General features: G+C 44.4%; 1 protein-coding gene across 1 annotated transcript in view; it reads left to right on the top strand.

The window, feature by feature from the left end:
* SND1 (staphylococcal nuclease and tudor domain containing 1) overlaps positions 1-17,792 on the top strand; it is a 420,683-nt gene that overhangs the window by 147,434 nt on the left and 255,457 nt on the right. Inside the window, exon 11 of the mRNA XM_005679432.3 lies at positions 4,555-4,644. Within this exon, the coding sequence (XP_005679489.3) occupies positions 4,555-4,644 (90 nt within the window). The remainder of the gene's footprint in view (positions 1-4,554; positions 4,645-17,792) is intronic.

Genomic DNA, 17,792 nt, shown 5'->3' with positions numbered 1-17,792 from the left:
TGCATGAAAGTGAAAAGTGAAAGTGACGTCGCTCAGTCATGCCCGACTCTTAGCGACCCCATGGGCTGCAGCCCACCAGGCTCCTCCGTCCATGGGACCCTCCAGGCAAGAGGACTGGAGTGGGTTGCCATTGTCTTCTCCGACCTATATGCTGCTGCTGCTGCTGCTAAGTCACTTCAATCGTGTCCGACTCTGTGTGACCCCATAGACGGCAGCCCACCTATATGCTAACCACTCCCAAATGTAAATTACCAGCTCAGAGCTTTTCTCCAAACCCACACTGCCTACGCAACACCTCAACTTGAGAGTTTAGCGTGCCGGTAATCGAACTCCTGTTCTTACCCCCCTCCCTCTACCTGTGGTCTTCCTCATCTTATGTGATAACCCCCCACCCCACCAGTTACTCCTTTACCTTCATGCTTGACTTCTCCCTTTTTTCTCTTCTCACATTCCATCTACCCACTTTCAGAATATTCCCAGATTCTAACCACTTCTTACTCTCTCACTGCTCCTTCTTGATGTAATCTACCATCATTTCCCACTGAGATTAATCCCATAATCTCCTCATCAGTCTTCCATTGTTTTCTCCTTTCTTTGCTTTAGTGCCTGTTCTGAGCACAGTAGCCAAACATCCTTTAGATGTTAAGTCAGATGTGTCTTTGTCTGTTGTTCTTCCCTCTTGCTCTGTGCTGTGGCCACAGTGATGCCTCTGCTGTTCCTTCCACCCACCAGACATCTCCTAACTCGAGGCCTTTGCACTGGCTGTCCTCTCTGCCTTTCTCCAGATGACTGCATCCCATACCTCTTTTGAGTCTGTTAAAATGTAATGTGATGAGGGTAAGCCTCACTGGGAAGTCAATGCCTGTGGCTCAGTATTCCAGTTCTCTCTCACCTGGTTCTGCCTTTTTCTTTATCCGTTTCACTTATCAGCTACTGAGTCTGTGCTTTGGCCTATCGGTTTGTTCATGGGTTAGTAAAGAACTCTAAAATTTTACTGGAGTCACGTTTATCAATCTTTTCATGGTTTGTGTTTATTGAGCCTTGTTTTAAGAACTCCTCCAGGATCCTTGGGTCCAGTAAAATTTTTGGCTACAGCTTTTTGGCTACAAGATGGGCTGGATAAAATGTAGGCCTGAGATGGGGTTGAGAATAAAGACCTTGATTAGTAGTGTGTGTTAGTCACTTAGTCGTGTTAGGGATCCCTTCTGTTCCCTCCAGATGAGTGTTAACCAGAGACCTCGTTTTAGGAGGTAAGATCCTGAGGGTGGGGGAGGATGCCAGGCATGTCTTTGGATGCTGAGATGCTGGTACTGGGCTTCCTTCCCCAGCCAAGAAGTAAAATGATTGAAGTTACCTATAATGCGAGTCCTTGCCAGGCCTACATACAGAGTCACTTCTCAGGATGAACAGTGATTACAGCACATACTGGTTTGTGTATTATCCACCCACCAGAAAAATCAAGCATTCTTTTCTGTATTTATTTATTTTTTAGAAAAAGCATTTCCATGTAGATTAGAATCTAAACTAGACAGTCCATTTTAGCAGGCAAGATTCAGCTAAAGTCTTGTTTTCTCAGAATACATTCCATACCTCAATTGCCTCTTAGAGATTTCAAAGGCTTTTATGTACCTGGTAATTTGGAGGAATTGCTTTTATTTTGTAGTTTCTTAGGGACTTCTAATATCTCTCTTGTAAGATGTTTACAGATGTCAATAGCTACTAGATCTGAAGGGTTAGAGGAACAAGATCATTCTGTTTTCACTTGTGATATCTTGTTTTCTGCCTGTGCTATTAGTTCTTTCCTAGGTTCATGAGAGACATACAGTCAGGCTCAGGTCACCCTGGTTTTTGCTGGGATTTTTGATGTATTGTTTTCTTCTTTTGAGAGTGTCTTGGCTCAGCCCAGTCCAGTCAAGCGCCTTTCTTGTCCAGGCTGCCATGTTCGCACATTGAGGTGTGTCTCATCCCATGGCCCTTATTTGAAAAGCTTCCTGAAACTGTTTCTTACCTTTCCTGGTTTTGGAGTTCCAGTCAAGTGGCCTTGCCTTTACCTCGGTGGTGTTTCAGAATAAGCAGGGTAAGCTTCTAATATCAGGTTCTATGGCATATCCTAAGGCTGTGGAAGGGAAATTTTAGTTATTTTGTTTAAGTCATTAAAAAAAAGCAAATGTTCACTTAGTAATCACATACCTCCTCTCTGAATAGATTGCCCTGTATTGCTAGAGGAATAATATGAATACATTGGGACTGTTTTGCTCCTGATGGCTGATTCTGATAATCATTGATTTAAAATCATTGATTTAAAAATCTTTATTTAAAATTCTGTTCATTACTGACGCCTAGTATCTTCTGTCTAGCAATCTTTCTTACGCTATGAATAGTGCTGTCATAAACTCTACTTCAGGGCTTCTCAATAGTGACCCACTATAAGGAAATCTCAGTGGTGGGTTATTTCTTTAAAAGAAGTTCATGTTTAGGGCTATACTTATTAGGCAGCAGTCATGCCACCATATGACTTGATCAGAGTTTAGAAATCCCAGTTGTTCCTGTTCAGAGTGTGTAGATTCTCACACCTCAACTCGCAAAAGGAAAAAAGACTCACCTTCAATTCTGAAAGTGTCTTCACTTCTTTGAGGAGCACTGCAGTGATCCTGCTGCCTTTATTTATTTTTTAACCCAGAGAAATGAGAAGGCAGTTGGTATATATGAAGCTTGAACTCAAAGAATTGTGCATATTCTCGGTGATATCAGTGAACTGAAATGTTTAAGTGATGTGTTCTGGAGGCCAAGTCTTGCTTTGGGTCTAAGGGAAAACCTCTATTTTGATGCCTTTGACCTCAGAATTGTCATTAGGATGAAAATGATAAGTGTTCTTAATTGGAGTGTAGTTGGATGCTTAAGAGACTGTAATTTGAATACTTTAAGTACAGACTGAATTACATAGAGATCTTGTTGTGTCAGGTATATAAGAGATGGCAAAACAAACTTGAGCCCAGGTGGACTAATCATACAGAATGGGAAGCAGTGACATGCATCTGGGTTGGAGGTTATTGCTTAATTTTCTCTTTTTCTCTCTGATTTTTTTCTTCTCCAAATATGTGTTCATGCAGATGCCATGCTTGTTCTCATGTATGATTCTGCATCTTTCTTTTGGTAGTGCTTCTGAATACATACTATAAGGGAGGCACTGCATACTGGGGTCTGGGGTCACAGAGGACAACAGAAAGGGACGTGATCTCTGTTCCCATGGAACTCAGGGGCCAGCGGGGGAAGCATTGACCATGCCAACCAGTCGAGCCAGCGTCCGTGGAACTCAAGGGGCCAGCGGGGGAAGCATTGACCATGCCAACCAGTCGAGCTAGCGTCCATGGAACTCAGGGGGCCAGCGGGGGAAGCATTGACCATGCCAACCAGTCGAGCTAGCGTCCATGGAGCTCAAGGGGCCAGCGGGGGAAGCATTGACCATGCCAACCAGTTGAGCCAGCGTCCATGGAACTCGGGCCAGCGGGGGAAGCACTGACCATGCCAACCAATCGAGCCAGCATCCCCCAGTTTCTTATTCACATGCTCTGGTCCTGCATACCCTGTCCTACCCCACCCCCAAACTCCTCAGGTTCCTTCTCCTTTATCCGCACTGTCCATTCCCCTGTCAGTTGCTGTTGATTCATTTCTTAAACGAGTTCTCACGTCTCTCAAGGTCCTGTCAGTCCCCAGTTCTATCGCCTTTATCTGGACCCTCTCTCTTCATCTCAGTTGTTTTGCTCAAAACACCTCTTTTGGGGGCAGTCTGAGCTCCAAGAAATAACGAAGGGATTGATTGCATTATTTGTCTATTGAAACACTGTTTGTTCCTGCCTCTCTCCTTTTGCTTTTTTCCCCATCTCTAGTTTTCTTCCTAGTTCATTTCTATCCTGCAAACTCATGTTAAGTCCCACCTTGTCAATGAAACATCTCCCGATTACTTCTTTCTTTCCACTTCCCTGAATTCTAATAGCACTTATTCCCTCATCTGTATCACATAATTCAGTGCTTATTCACAACTGCTTCGTGTTACTTCATAGTTACAGGATTTCTGCTATTATTATTGTTAGGTTACAAGGATTTTACGTCCAGGATTATAACATACCTTTACATAGTGCTTTGTCTGGGGCTAATAGTTGGTACATGCTTAATAAAGGCTTATAGAGTAATAGAATGAGATTTATAGTATATCTGTAAATATTAGAAGGGCCCTGATAACTCAGTGAGCTGCTTTTATGTTGCAGTTTAGATAGCTGTTTCCCTGTTGAGGAACATTCAGGTTGATTCCTGTTGCGTAAACAATTCATTGCTTATTTTTGAGCCTGTCATTTGTAAAAGATAATTTTGTTCCCTGTAAAGCAACCAAATACTTAATCACTCACTATGTATCCAGCAGTTATTCAATATTTGTGATGCTAGAAGACAGAGCCTCCTTCAGGTGCACTGTCTGTATCTTGTGCTCTTGGCTGTGTTCCTGTCTCAGTTTTTGCTTTGATTTCCCATTCCTGATGTGATATTTTATTTTGCTTTAAGGATAAGAACAAGAAACTCCGTCCCCTCTATGACATTCCCTACATGTTTGAAGCCCGGGAATTTCTGCGGAAGAAGCTCATTGGGAAGAAGGTAAGCGATGACAGAAACCTATTTACAAATAGTTGTGTGTTGTTTTAAGCTCAGCCCTTCTGACGGAATCCCAAAGACCGGCAGATAGATGACTTGCCTTCCCCAAGTCAAGTGATTTTACTTTGATACAAAGAGAGGTGTGCCTCTGTCTCAGGAAGTGACATCCCTCGGGAGAAGTCTAAAATTGGGGCCCTGACCACGGTGTGATTGCCAAGGCGCTCACGGCGAGTTCTTTCCAGGGTCCAGGCTCAATTCCAGTTTCAGTAATTGCATATTGCCCTGAGCTCCATTCACTTGGCTCTCCGCTTCTCTCCAGCCACCTCCATTAAAAGTTGGGGCTGTGGGATTTGCTAGGGAAAGAAGGTGGCTGCTCTTTACTGCTTTCCCTATTTCTGTGGAGAAGAGGGAGCCTGCCTTGGTGGGGAAGAGAGCATAGTTTCCTGGTGGTTCTTGGGGAGACTTTCTGGTGGAGCCTGGAGGCCCTCAGAGGGCATTTCCTTGGGTTGTCAGAGCAGAATGTTCTAGGAGCTGCAGAACTTGCCGTTCTGTCAAGCGGATCATTAACCTCTGATCTTCCCCTGACTTTCCTTGACCTCCCCACCCTGCCTTTGCCGAGCATTTCTTTGTGTCCTGGGTAAAGAGAGGGAATGAGTTGGAGTATTTCCTTTGGTAATTGAGAGAAATTTGTGGAGAAGGACTGTGATTTGTCTTCTCCTTACTTTGTTTTGGTGGGAATTCTTCCAGGAAATGTTATGTTTTTGGCCAACTTTTGTTGTGGGTTCAGAAAGGCCATGGTTCTAAGTCTGGCCTCAGCATGTTGAAGCCATATTAGCATTCTTTACCTCCATGAAGGTTTTTAAATGATGGGAGTTGTGAGAGGTTTGTCAAAGTAGTGTAAAAATAAATATAAATATAAGCCATTTTATTATATACCATAGTCACTAGAATGATAAATTATAGCAAGAGATTTTGAAGCTGGGCATAAGATGAAATTGCTAATTTTGAGGTAGAGACACCAAACTGGATTCCCTAACATGAGTATTAAATCTCCTCAGGTTCCTTCGGAAAATAGGCTCATTTGTCATTGTATAAAACTTGACAGAATGTTGTATTCATTCATGAAGTGTAGTGCGAATGATGGCTTTAAGCCTCTTTCAATTTCTAGATCTCCTGTTATCTGATCGAATGTCTAACATCTCTATTTCACAAAGTTGATACCATATCACTCATTTACTGGCTCATAAACAATGGCATAGAGACAAGCAAGGAATCCCATTCCCCACCCCGCCAGCCTCCATACGTATGCATGCATATCTATTGAAATCCATCCAAGAATCACATTGAAAGGGGTAGCAGTGCATATTCACTTCATGGGCAGCCAGTTGTGTGGCCTGTGTTATGGCCTCCACCTGCTTGGTTTGAATATTGCCCTCCCGGATTCTGCTTCATCTCTGGGAGCATAGATCACAGCTCAGGGTAGCAGCTGCTAAATGGTTTTAGGTTAGTCCAGGGCCCTGCTCTCAAACACCGTGTGCCTGCTGGGCCTTTGTAAAGTCCTCCGTCTCAGGATAAAAGGACTAACCTCCAGTGTCAGATTTGGTGGCAATTCTTAAGCAATTAGTCTCCTTCTTGGTGGGAGAAACCTCATTTACTGGTGCCTCTGCATCAGAGTTGATTGGATTCTGTTTGTGCTGAGCCCAAGTTTTGTCCCCCATGGTGACACTGTATAAATGATGAATACTGTATCCCCACGTAGGGAGAAGGATGCAGCTCAGCTCTGCTGGGCTAGAACATTCCTGATGCAAACTGCTTTTCCTGACTCACCACCTGAAACCACTTGCCTGTCTTCTGGGCCCATCAGTTGCAACAGCAAACACCCATGTGCTCTGGAGTCTGGGAGCAGACAGGGCAGTGGCTGCCTCAGGGCGGTGGCCCGCACATCATCATACATTTCTGCCAATTCCCTTCAGACCTCTGCAGCTGTTGAGAGCAGCATGTAGTGATTAAGAGGCACCGAGAGGGTGCATGCGGGCCTGTGTGTGCCCGTGTGCACGGAAGCTGATTAGGGCTGCCTGTCACAGCTTAAGCAAGATAATGGAGGTAAAAATCATCTTCTCTGCCCAGACTATTATTTGACCATCCCGGAGAGTCTATAATAAGACAGTTTGCAGGGATTTCTAGAATGTAGAGAAATAAGATTGAAGGTAAAGTGGTGCGGTGCTTTGTTAGATTCAGTGGCCTCCATTTCAGTTATGGAAATGCACTTTGGTTCACTCGCCAGATTTAATTCTGGCTAAATGCCTTAATTAAAGTAACCAGGCACCTCTCTGAGTCTTGGTTTTATCATTTCGGAGCTGGGAATATTATTTGCCTTTCCTCTCTCTTGGATGAGAATCTGCCATAAAACTAGTCAGTCATGTTTTTCCAGATGCCTATTAAGATTTTGTTTTGTTTAATGATACTGCCTTCATGTAGAATCTAGCATAGCCTGACTTTTTCAGGTGAGGTCAAGAGATGTAATCCATGGGCAACTAATTTGCTCTTGCCCAGATTTGGGTGTTACCTGATACCCACTTCCACAGAATGAGTATGCGCTTGTGTTTGAGTATACATTTGTGTGTGTTTGTATTTTGTGTGGTTTGAGGAAGAGGTAGAAGATGTGTATATCCTGGAAGAGTTTCAGAAGCTGTCTGAATTGCCACACTGCTTGGTCGAATGCCCTCCCCATCCCCCTGTTTGCCATCTGCCATCTGTGCCTTCACTCAGATTTGACTCAGGGAATATGCATGGAGGAGAGAACTGCCTGACTACTTTCTTCTGGGGTTCTTCATGGTCCCAGTGTAGTGGACACTTGGGATCCTTGGTAACTTCAGCGTGTCCTGTAGTTTTCCAAAATGGCATCCTTAGTTTGTGTAAGATGATGAGATGTGATGCACTTGTAAGAGAACCAGAGCTACAGTCCTATTCTGATCGCAAGAACAGTTTCTTTCTCTGTGTATTTTTTTTTTGCTTAATATTTAGAGATTGTCAGCCCTAGGAAAGCAAGAGTTTGTATGTCTAAGTCATTTTGCTCTCAGTGGAATAAGGTGATGGTAGCTGGGAATCTTCATTGGGAATTTTCCACAGCTATTTCATAGAATCTCTAAATATTTTTTAATCTGTTTAATACAGCATTTACAAACGACATGTGAATCACTGTAACTTCTATCCCTTGATTGTGGGATTTTTGTCACCAAGGGGACCATTGTGTTCAAAGCTGTAACCTGTTTGGACCATTGAAGGGTCAGAAATGGTGGATGAAATGAAATTCCAATGAAGATTCAGCGCTGGGAGTAGAAAGATGCTCAATCCAGGCTATCCTGCCTCTAGAAGTTCTATCCCCAACCCCCACCCTGCAGCAGTTCATCTATTCCCTAAAGATTTTACCACTGTTTTCGTTGAATAAGTAAACTGGGGAATGAGGCTCATTTGTAAACCAGTAGCTGACTTTGTGTGCTTTTTATGTCATTAAAATTTGTTCTGTAAACTATGCAGACTCTTTTTAGGCACTCAAAATTAGGTAATTTTCTTGATAAATGCAGACATTTGAAAAGTTATTGGGCTATAAATTAGGGAATTACTGCTTTAGATTGTTCTCTTTTTGGAAGCCTATTTTACTTGAGGGTCATGGTTTTGGGGGTGTGGAGCTTTTGGGTGGTAGGTGGGAATGATTTCTCTGTGTGCCAGATTTAACAATTCCAGCAGGTTCAAGACCAAACCTCATGAAAAATCTGTTCTCACTTTTCAGAATGGTTGGTATAGTATGTAAACGATATTATCTCTATTCTGAGTTAATGTGCTTTTATGAGCCAAGCTGGCAACCCAACCACTGTTAATAGCCTTGCTTCTCTGGGATAAAATACTCTGAAAGTCTAGGTCGACTATAGAAGATACGGCTCATTTGTTCTTCGGTGGCTACCTGTGCGTGATTTTCATGCCATTCCAATATGTATGTAGCATGAACTAAAGACTTGCTTTTTTACAGCACTTCATATAGTGCTCATTTTAGCTTAAAAAGTTAGAGCTGTCATTTATTGAGTTGGTTGTTCCTGGTACACACTGAATTTTGTTTTCACTTTGTAAAATCTTCACCTCTGCCCTGAAAGATATATGTATCATTCCTATTTTATAGACATAGAAACCGAAACTTACCCCAGATGTCCATGCTTTTAATGATGCTTCTAATACTAAAGGGTGTCCGGAAAGGCCTGCTTTCCTGTTGTGTGTGCTGACTGGTGTGTAGATGGCCAGGGTCAGGGGACTTTGGGGGTATGACCATTCTTGGGTATGACACCCTACCTGCTGTGAGAAGTTGCTTCTCTGCCGCCACAGCATCCTTGTGCACAGATAGCCGCAGGTGGTCAGAGCACCAGGGATCAACTCTCTGAATGCCTTCAGCCCTCTAGACATTATCTCATGAGTCTTTGAGATGTCCCTGTGAAATGATGTTTCCTCAGATTGCTCCTCCGAGAAGCCCGTGTCAGATTACATGATCTTCTTCAGTTCCACAGATGATGTGAGGTCATAGCAAACAGTGTTAAGCCAGGGTGGAGCTCGATTTTACTTTCTCTTCCATCTTCTGGCAGAGGTGAGGCTTCTGGGAGAAGGGAAAGGGCAGGTTACTTTTTTCTTTCTTAATCTTCGGCAGGGCCCCCCGCAGGTTGAGGAGCACACTCAGTGCTCCAGTGCCTGTGTGAGCACGAGACCCTGAGGAGACCCCGTGTAGCCTTCCTTAGCCGACGCGGCACTCAGCTCAGCCGGTGGGTGCTCTTCAAGGGTGTGGGGCTTCCTGGAGAATTCATTTACTCTTCTCACAGGCTGCGTCGCAAAAATACTTTTGCTGTGTGTTAACTTAATCCTCTGTGTTAAGTACAAAGCTGGCAGTCTGGGGATTCTTGTTCTTAATTACCCCTGATGCAGTTTAGTTTGGTTTTTATAAACATTTCCTTTGTCATCTCCACATTTTTCACTTCATATTAATGTGATTCACTCACGCCATGGAAAAGTCCTCTACATTAATGATCAAAACAGGCCCTAGGGTTGTGAATGCATTGTGATTTAAATTGACAGGTTTATGCGAGGTTGCTTGTCCTTGCCTTCTCAGTGCCAGCTGTTACCATCAGTGTGGCTGTAAATTTTTTGAATAAATGGCTGAAGATATTCACCAAATCGAGATGTTTTGAATTGGCTCGTATTTTCTGACCATACCTTTTCCGAGTAAGACTTCTCCCACTTGGACTGGATGAGAACGTGTCCGTGCACCACAGGAGACCAGGGGTCATTGGAAATGCCATTGACCTCTTGGCTGGACTCATCAGCTCTCTTGTCTGGTGCAGGTAATTAACAGAAATGACTGTAGAGTTTCTGGAAACTCAGTTGTTCCCAGCAAGGTAGCATTCTCCTGGCTGCCACTTGAGAGTTCTTCCGATGAGCTCTTGGTTTTATCTGTAGGTGGGGCAGAGTACCTCTGTGCTTTAGAGACCATCAGGGTGTTGAGCTGAGCATGTAGCTCTTTGGTGAAGTATGGTATTTGTATGAAGTATATTCTTATGCCTTCTTCAGAAAGGACATCTTATATAAATAAAGAAACCAGAAATTGAAACTGTATTTCTGAAAATTTCTTCTGTAGGCTTACCTGTGGGAAATGGTTTGTTAGATACCAGGATCCTCAAGATCTGCTATCTCTGGGTACTGTTAGACCTTACTTGGTTTAAAGACCTTCTTCCCTGGACTCCCAAGTTGCTCGTAGGTTCTGGTGAGAGTCCTTAGATTTATAACTGATCGTCAGTTGTCTTGTCTTAAGCCACCCACTCCTGATCTTTTCACCCAAGATTCTGAAATATCATCCTTAGGGCTGGAACTTTCCATGCCTGTTCTCTGCAAACTGGGCTTTTATTTTAGGGGGAGATTTGTGCTGAATCAGCTCAGCTGTGTTTGGGGGTAGGGAGAGGACAGGCTTTTTTCCCTACTTTAAAAATAACCCTTATGTGCCAAAAAACCCTATAAAATGTGCTGAATTGCAAATCTTCCAACTTCCTATACCTCTTGGTTTACAGCAAATAGATTCTTTTGAGCTTGGGCTCAGTGATCATGTACAGAATATCTCACAGTGTGTGGAAGAGAGTAAAGTGAGACTACCCAGACATGCTCTGTTGGGAAGCAAACCCAACTCTTGTTATCTTTTCTCACAATATTTTTTCCGTAGTAGTTTCATCTTCTAAGGGTTTGTATAGGGATAGTACCTATGAATTTTCTAGGAAGAAAGGTTCTGTTATATTTGCAAAATCAGACATCATTCCAAAGTAGTGAGTCCAAATTTTAGACATAGACTCTTAAGATTTCTTTCTGTGGCCTCTGTTTTTGATGTGTCCAGAAAGTTAGGCTAATATTTCCAATTGCTTATCTTTCCTAAGGACGTGAACAACTTGTGGGTGTACAAGAGGGTAGTATGCACAGTTGTCTGGTTCTAAGGTGGAAATTCTGGAGAAGGCAATGGCACCCCACTCCAGTACTCTTGCCTGGAAAATCCCATGGATGGAGGAGCCTGGTAGACTGCAGTCCATGGGGTCACTAAGAGTCAGACACGACTGAGCGACTTCACTTTCACTTTTCACTTTCACACATTGGAGAAGGAAATGGCAACCTACTCCAGTGTTCTTGCCTGGAGAATCCCAGGGACAGCGGAGCCTGGTGGGCTGCCATCTATGGGGTTGCACAGAGTCAGGCATGACTGACATGACTTGGCAGCAAGGTGGAAATTCCTCCAATTTGTTACAGTTGGGTGACTCAAGTGGTGTCTTAGGGCTTCATAATTGAGGTCATGCGGTTGTGAGCTCAAAGGCCATGTGCTCCTTGTTTTAATACACTTAAAATCTGAGCAAAGGTTTTATTCTTACCGAATCAAGGTCTTTTGTTGATACCTAGAACTGCCTTCTTGCTTCCACTGACTAGTTATCTTTCCTCTGGCAAGCTTTCAGATACGCCTGTGTGCGCGCTCAGTTGTGTCCAGCTCTGAGACCCCATGGACTGTAGCTCGCCCGGCTTCTCTGTCCATCGGATTCTCCAGGCAAGAATACTGGAGTGGGTGGCCATGCCCTCCTCCAGGGATCTTCCTGGTCCAGGGATCAAACCTACGTCTCTTGGGTCTGCTGCATTGGCATGCGGCTAAGAGTTGCAGTTCTACCCTATAAGGACTGCTGGCTTGGACAGTCTTTCCTGGTGGTTTCATGATGATAGGTGTAGTGGGCTGAGTAGTGTTCCCTTAGAATTCATGTCATTTTGGAACCTCAGAATGTGACTTTATAAGGGGGAAATAGTCTTTAAGGATGTGATGGGTTACAATGAGATCCTACTGGTTTAGGGTAGGGTCAAAACCCAAAGACCCATGCTCTCATCAGAAGAGGGTAAGACACAGACGGAAGGGCATAGGACAATGGAGATGGAAATGCAAATGATGCATCTTCGTCTGTCTGGCCAGTTGACTCCTGACTGGAGTTCTCATTCTTAAGTTTTGTACTTTAGTGATAAGCTCCTTTGAAAAGTAATCCATCAGTTGGGGTTTTATGTTGATGTTCTTTCACCTCTGACACCCTGCCTGTCTTGTCTGTCTTGCATTTTTTTTCTTCCCCTCCTTTCTTCTCCCAGGCTTTAATGCGTGTGATCTCCAGACCAGTTGACAGTTGATACAGAATAACCAATACTTGGGGTTCCCTGGTGGCTCAGTGGTAAAGAATCCATCTGCCAGTGCAGGAGATGTGGGTCTGATCCCTGATCGGGGAAGATCCCTGGAGAAGGAAGTTGCAACCCACCCAGTATTCTTGCCTGGAGAACCCAATGGACAGAGGAACCTGGTGGGCTACCATCCCTGAGGTTGCAAAAGTCAGATACAGCTTAGCGACTGAAAGATGACTAGGACAGCCATTACTTGCGCACATTTCTAGTGTTGCTGGCAGGCTCATCCAAAGACCTCTGCCTTGTTTCCCTTCCTTGATGAATCAGTGCTGATGTCTGCTTAAGAAGGCTGCTGTAGTCACAGGGCTTCCATCATTTCGACTTTGATCATTAGCATTTTGAAATATGGCACGCCCTGGGAGAAATCATTCTGGCAGGAGCTTTTGATGAACTATGCTCATCCCATTTAAGGCTGATGAATAGGACATTAGGGATAATTAGCAGAGGCCTGGTCTGCAGTGCCACGTGAAACAGGTCACTTGCGTAGGTGTGTGCCACGGGGAGCTGTGCCTGAGTTTCTCCTGTTACTATAGGAATCTCCGTTTTTGTCTCCAATCTAGTCTTTTTGGACTGGATAATTTTTCTGTGGCTTTGCCTTCCCTCCTCTTCTGGCTGTAAAAAGTGATTGGACTGGGCTGGGCTAATGAGCAGGTGGCCCTTTTCGGAAGACAAAGGTTGAATAGGCTTATTCTCTTTGAGGACTGAGCCCCTAAAGCTTTGATCATGCCTCATCACTTGATAGTATAAGAAAGCCAGAAGAGGAAGCCTGGTGAAATCAACTCATTTTTATTATTCAGCAAATAGTTCTTGAGCAACTACTCCATACCACACCTTGTTCAAGACATTGGGGTTGGAACCTTAAAAACATCTGTGCTCATGGAACTAATAATCCAGAAAAGCCACATGATGGTTGGGTACCTTTTGGGAGGTAAAATGTGAATAAAGTATCATCTCTTGTCACAAGCTGCCTACAGTCTAACTGCGATAAGATTACATCAAAATGTGCAAAGTTGAATAAGAACAGATTTGAATATCTGGTGAGATAAGAAACATGTCTCTTGGCAGGATTGGATTAATATTAATGTGAATTGTACAGATCATAGTTGTCTTTCAGAGATAGGAGAGGTTCCACCTGCTGTGTGACCTCATGCACTCAGTGGCTTCAGCGGCCTCTTACATATGAATATTTCCATCCCTTGCTTCTGTCTCTGCCTTCAGATGTACTTCCAACTGCTGGAATCCCCAGATAGAGATGCCAGGAGAGAGGTGTCAGCTATTAGGTCTAAAATGTAGTTTTTGGCCTCCATGTGGTTTTCTTCTCTGCCCACAAACCGTCTTGGTACCTTTTGGTGGTCTTAAATATTGTCACCACCCAGTCATCATCTCAAACTTTAGTATCGGCAATCTCTCCATCCCAAGTTCACCTCATTCTGCCATAGTTACCGCTTCCAAATCTTCCTTTACCCAGTGTTACCCATGGCTATGAGTCTGTATGCTCCTTATCTCTCAATTATTGCAGCTGCGTCTTAAGTGGATCTGCTCCTTCTAGTCTCTGCCATCTTTCATGGTGCTGTCAGAACTGCTTTCTGTGTTCACAGTCGTGGTCACCTCACAGACTCTCGTGTACCCAGATGCCTGCAGGAGAGCTCCTGCCTCCTTAAGTGAAGAGAAAAGAAAGCTGGTTGTGTATAAAATATCATAATGTCATTTAGGGATGTTTCCATTTCCAGTCTCACTTCCTACTCTACCCTCCATATGATACATCACAAAGAACTTCTCACCCTTGCATCGACGTGCCGAGCCCTTTCACAGCTTCCTGCCTTCACACTTCTTTTTCTGTAAGGATCTTAGCACGGTCCTCTATTCCTGGCTCCCCATGTAATGTTGGGGCCCCTTCATCCTCTCATTCCCCTTTGCTGATTTCTGGAGTATCCGTTCCCAGGTCTGACCTCCCTCCCTCACCCGTATCAGGCAAAGAGCCTATCTGACCTTTTTCTTCAGCTCTCAGCTCCTGATGTCAGGAATCACATTAGGATCCCCCAGTAATAAGTCTCTACAGAAGCAGTGGAATTTGTCCTCCACCTGGCAGTTCTTAAAAATCGGAAGTCTTTGGATATAGAGAAGGGATGTAGAAAGCTCATCACATAGCTCTGAGCCAGGCAGATGGTTTTCCTGTCACCTGTCGTCTTCAATTTCCTCATTCTAATATAGACCTCGAGCCCCACTCCAAAGAGACTTTAGGTGTAGCTCTGACAGATAAAAACCATGGCCTTACAAATAGGTAGAATCAGGATGTTTCTCGTGTGTTTTTCTGGATATGAGTTGTGGTTATGAACTGATGACTCCCCCTGACTGGCAGTGTGCCCGGGGGCTGTTCCTGAGGCAGCTGGAGCAGCCGCTCCTTGGTTCGGGAGGTCTACTTTGGGGCCATTCCTGCGTCCTTTTGAAACCTGTGCAGCATTTCTAATTTGTTCTCTTTAAAAAATGATTTTTGACAGAGGGGCTTACTCAACTAGTAGGCAGTAAGTGAATATTTTTCACTTGAATCCTTCATTATGATTTTAAACCTCTAAATGACAGATGCTTGATGGCCCCTGACTGTTGCCTGCCGTGCTCATTCCCAGGGACGTGGGCTCCATAATGTCCATCTTCCCCAACAATAGTCCAGATGAATTGGAAATAAATAAGTCCCTGACTGGCTCCGCTTGGCCATTTCTGCGACGTATGGCTTGCTTTATAGCCTGGCAGGTTGCTGCTGAGCCTGGCTCCTCAGAGCCTGTCAGGCTAGACTTGGATGTGGGGAGGAGGCGGAGAGGACTGTTGGGTAGGAGAGGCCAGTTGAGCGTGGGGTTTTCCTGCTGGAGGCCCCCAATAGGGGGCCTGTAAACCTCTGACACCCCTTAACCTCATTCTAATATAGACCTCGAGGGAAAGGAGGGAAGTAAATAGTGGAGGGACCTGGGCCCTGATTAGGAATTGGTTGAACGTTGCCGTGAAATCTTGCCACGTGCAGCTAGACAGCAGCAGAAGCTTCTTTACTCGCCTAGTGAGTCTTAAGAGCTGAGAGATGCATCCCTAACCAACCATATGGTCTGCGCATTCTCACCGCCTCTGTTTCTCCGTTTGTAAAATGGGCATGGTTGTTTGAACAGCTGTGACTCCTCCGGTGTACAGGTATAGGGAAGCGATGGAAGCAGCCTGCTGCCTTAGGAGTAACTTTTGGGGTAGGGCACAAAGGGTGGACCCTAGTAAGCTCCTCGGGATGGAACTAGAAACTAGCACCTCAAGTGCAGCCCTGCGGCTGCATCCACAATTATCAGCCTACATCATAATGAACAGGCGGGGTATTTTTGTGACCTCAGAGGCCGAAAGATACACAGCTGAAGATTGTGTGTGTTCAAATTCTTATACTTGGTGAATTTCTTTCTTTCAGTCTGCCTTGTTTTCTTGATCTGAAAAATACAAAGGAATCTGCCTTTGTAAGATCTTATTTAAGAACCCAGAAAGGGTCATTGGTCATCCTGGTATCTCTGATGAGACTCTCTGACGTAATGGGCATCTCCTGGGTTGGCCAAAAAGTTCATTTGGGTTTTCCTGTAAATACAGCCAACTCAAATACTGATCACTGTGTAGTTTTCCCGGTAGGGGAAAGGGCAGGCTAATTTCCCTTGCCTGGGCCAGAGGTGGGGGAACACCATTGCCTGGTGCCCAGGGACATGAAGTACACCTAATCCTTGTTCACTTAACCCCATGACCTTGGATTATGGTTCCTTTTATTTCCTTAATTTCCTTGTCAGCAAAAGGGGAATGAACATTTTTTTTGCCCTGTTTTTGCTGAATTGATTGATCTAGTTGATCTTTTTATAGTCCTTAGAGTTTAATTTTTTGACACCAAAGACATATTTTACTTCAAATAACAATATAATGTGAATACCTGCAGTAGCCAAAACACAAGATTTGAGAGGTGCGTTTAAATGTGTGAAGATAAATCTCTACACCTCTCTGTGGCGTGACTTTAATTATCCTTAACCTACCAGACTCCTGCTTCCGTAATAGAAAGCTCGGAGATTGAATTCATTCTTTTCCCGCTATACTCACATTACTGTTACGGTCAGAGTGCTTTTTCTGTCTTTTCATCTGAAATTTAAAGTTTACACTGCTATGGTTGGGGTCACAGTTTTCCCACTGGGGAAAGCGCCTTTTTGCTCCTTTTCTGGAGCCTGTGTCTTCAGCTGATTGTTTTCCTCTAGCATTTGTCAGCTTGCTACATTTGGCCAACATGGCTTTGGAAACCAAAGGTGTCAGAATGACCGACGCCTTGAGGCGGCCCAGAGCCTTTTTTACATTTTCTACTAGTTTCTTCCATTGCCAGTGGCGTTGCCAGCCATGGGGAAGAAGAACTGTGTATGGTTTGAACTCCGCAGCAGGGGAGGGTCTTGGAAGAGGAAAGACAGGACAAGTCGTGCTGCTGTTCCTCAGTGCTGCTGGTTCGGTGGTCGCTAATCCGAGTTTCTGAAGGGAAAATGGTCCTATGATCACTAAGTCTGGATAGATTTGTTGTGTCTCTCTTGCCGTTCTGAGAGTGAATGTGATATTGATAGCCTCTCATATTTTCTCCTTTTCACACACCTACTCCCTCTTCCTTTCCTTCTGTCTCTAACCTTCTGGTGGTTTCCTTCTTCTTCCCAACTCTTCTGCCTTCCATTTTCCATCCCCCTCCTCAGAGGTGCTCAGACCCACAACCCGAACAGCTTCAGAATTCCAAGCTTGTGGTAGCTCTCCCGTTCCAGTTCACACGCCCATCTGCCAAGCTGTCTGACCTGGCCATTGCACTGGATCCCTGGGACCTTTCTGGCCTTAAGAGGGGAAAAGTGATTTGCTAAATGTCATCTTTTCTTGTTTCTGTTCTTCCTCCCAGCAGCATGGAACTTGGTCCATGACCAAAGCTGACAACGCATCAGCTTCTGTCTGAACAGGTCCACTCGGTTTGCTTGGCAGGTCCAGCTTCTCCTTGGGCTTGGGCTGTCTCGGATGAGCATAGAATTTGAAAGGCTAGGCGATGCTGTGTACATTTTAAATTGCCTGCTTGAACCATCACTTGCTCTGTTTTTGGAAAAGGGAAAGCATGCATGAGGAAGAAACTGTTGATCACCCCTTCTAGCCAGGATTGGGCCAGGGTATATGTGTGCTTGCTAGGTGCTCCGGTGATAGGTCAGCTCAATACTGCCCCGAGCGCAAGATCTTGTAGGTGCTTGGGGGTTGTATTCATTAAGAAAAGAGAAACTATTTGGTTGACACTGGGACCTGCTTCCAAATCTGGGAACATGTGTCTTCTTTGCATGGTCCTCCTTCCTGCAATTGATAATTGCGTTTGTTTT

Source organism: Capra hircus, chromosome 4 (genome assembly GCF_001704415.2).
Source record: "Capra hircus breed San Clemente chromosome 4, ASM170441v1, whole genome shotgun sequence".
Classification (NCBI taxonomy): domain Eukaryota; kingdom Metazoa; phylum Chordata; class Mammalia; order Artiodactyla; family Bovidae; genus Capra; species Capra hircus.
This window is presented reverse-complemented; position numbering and strand designations above follow the sequence as displayed.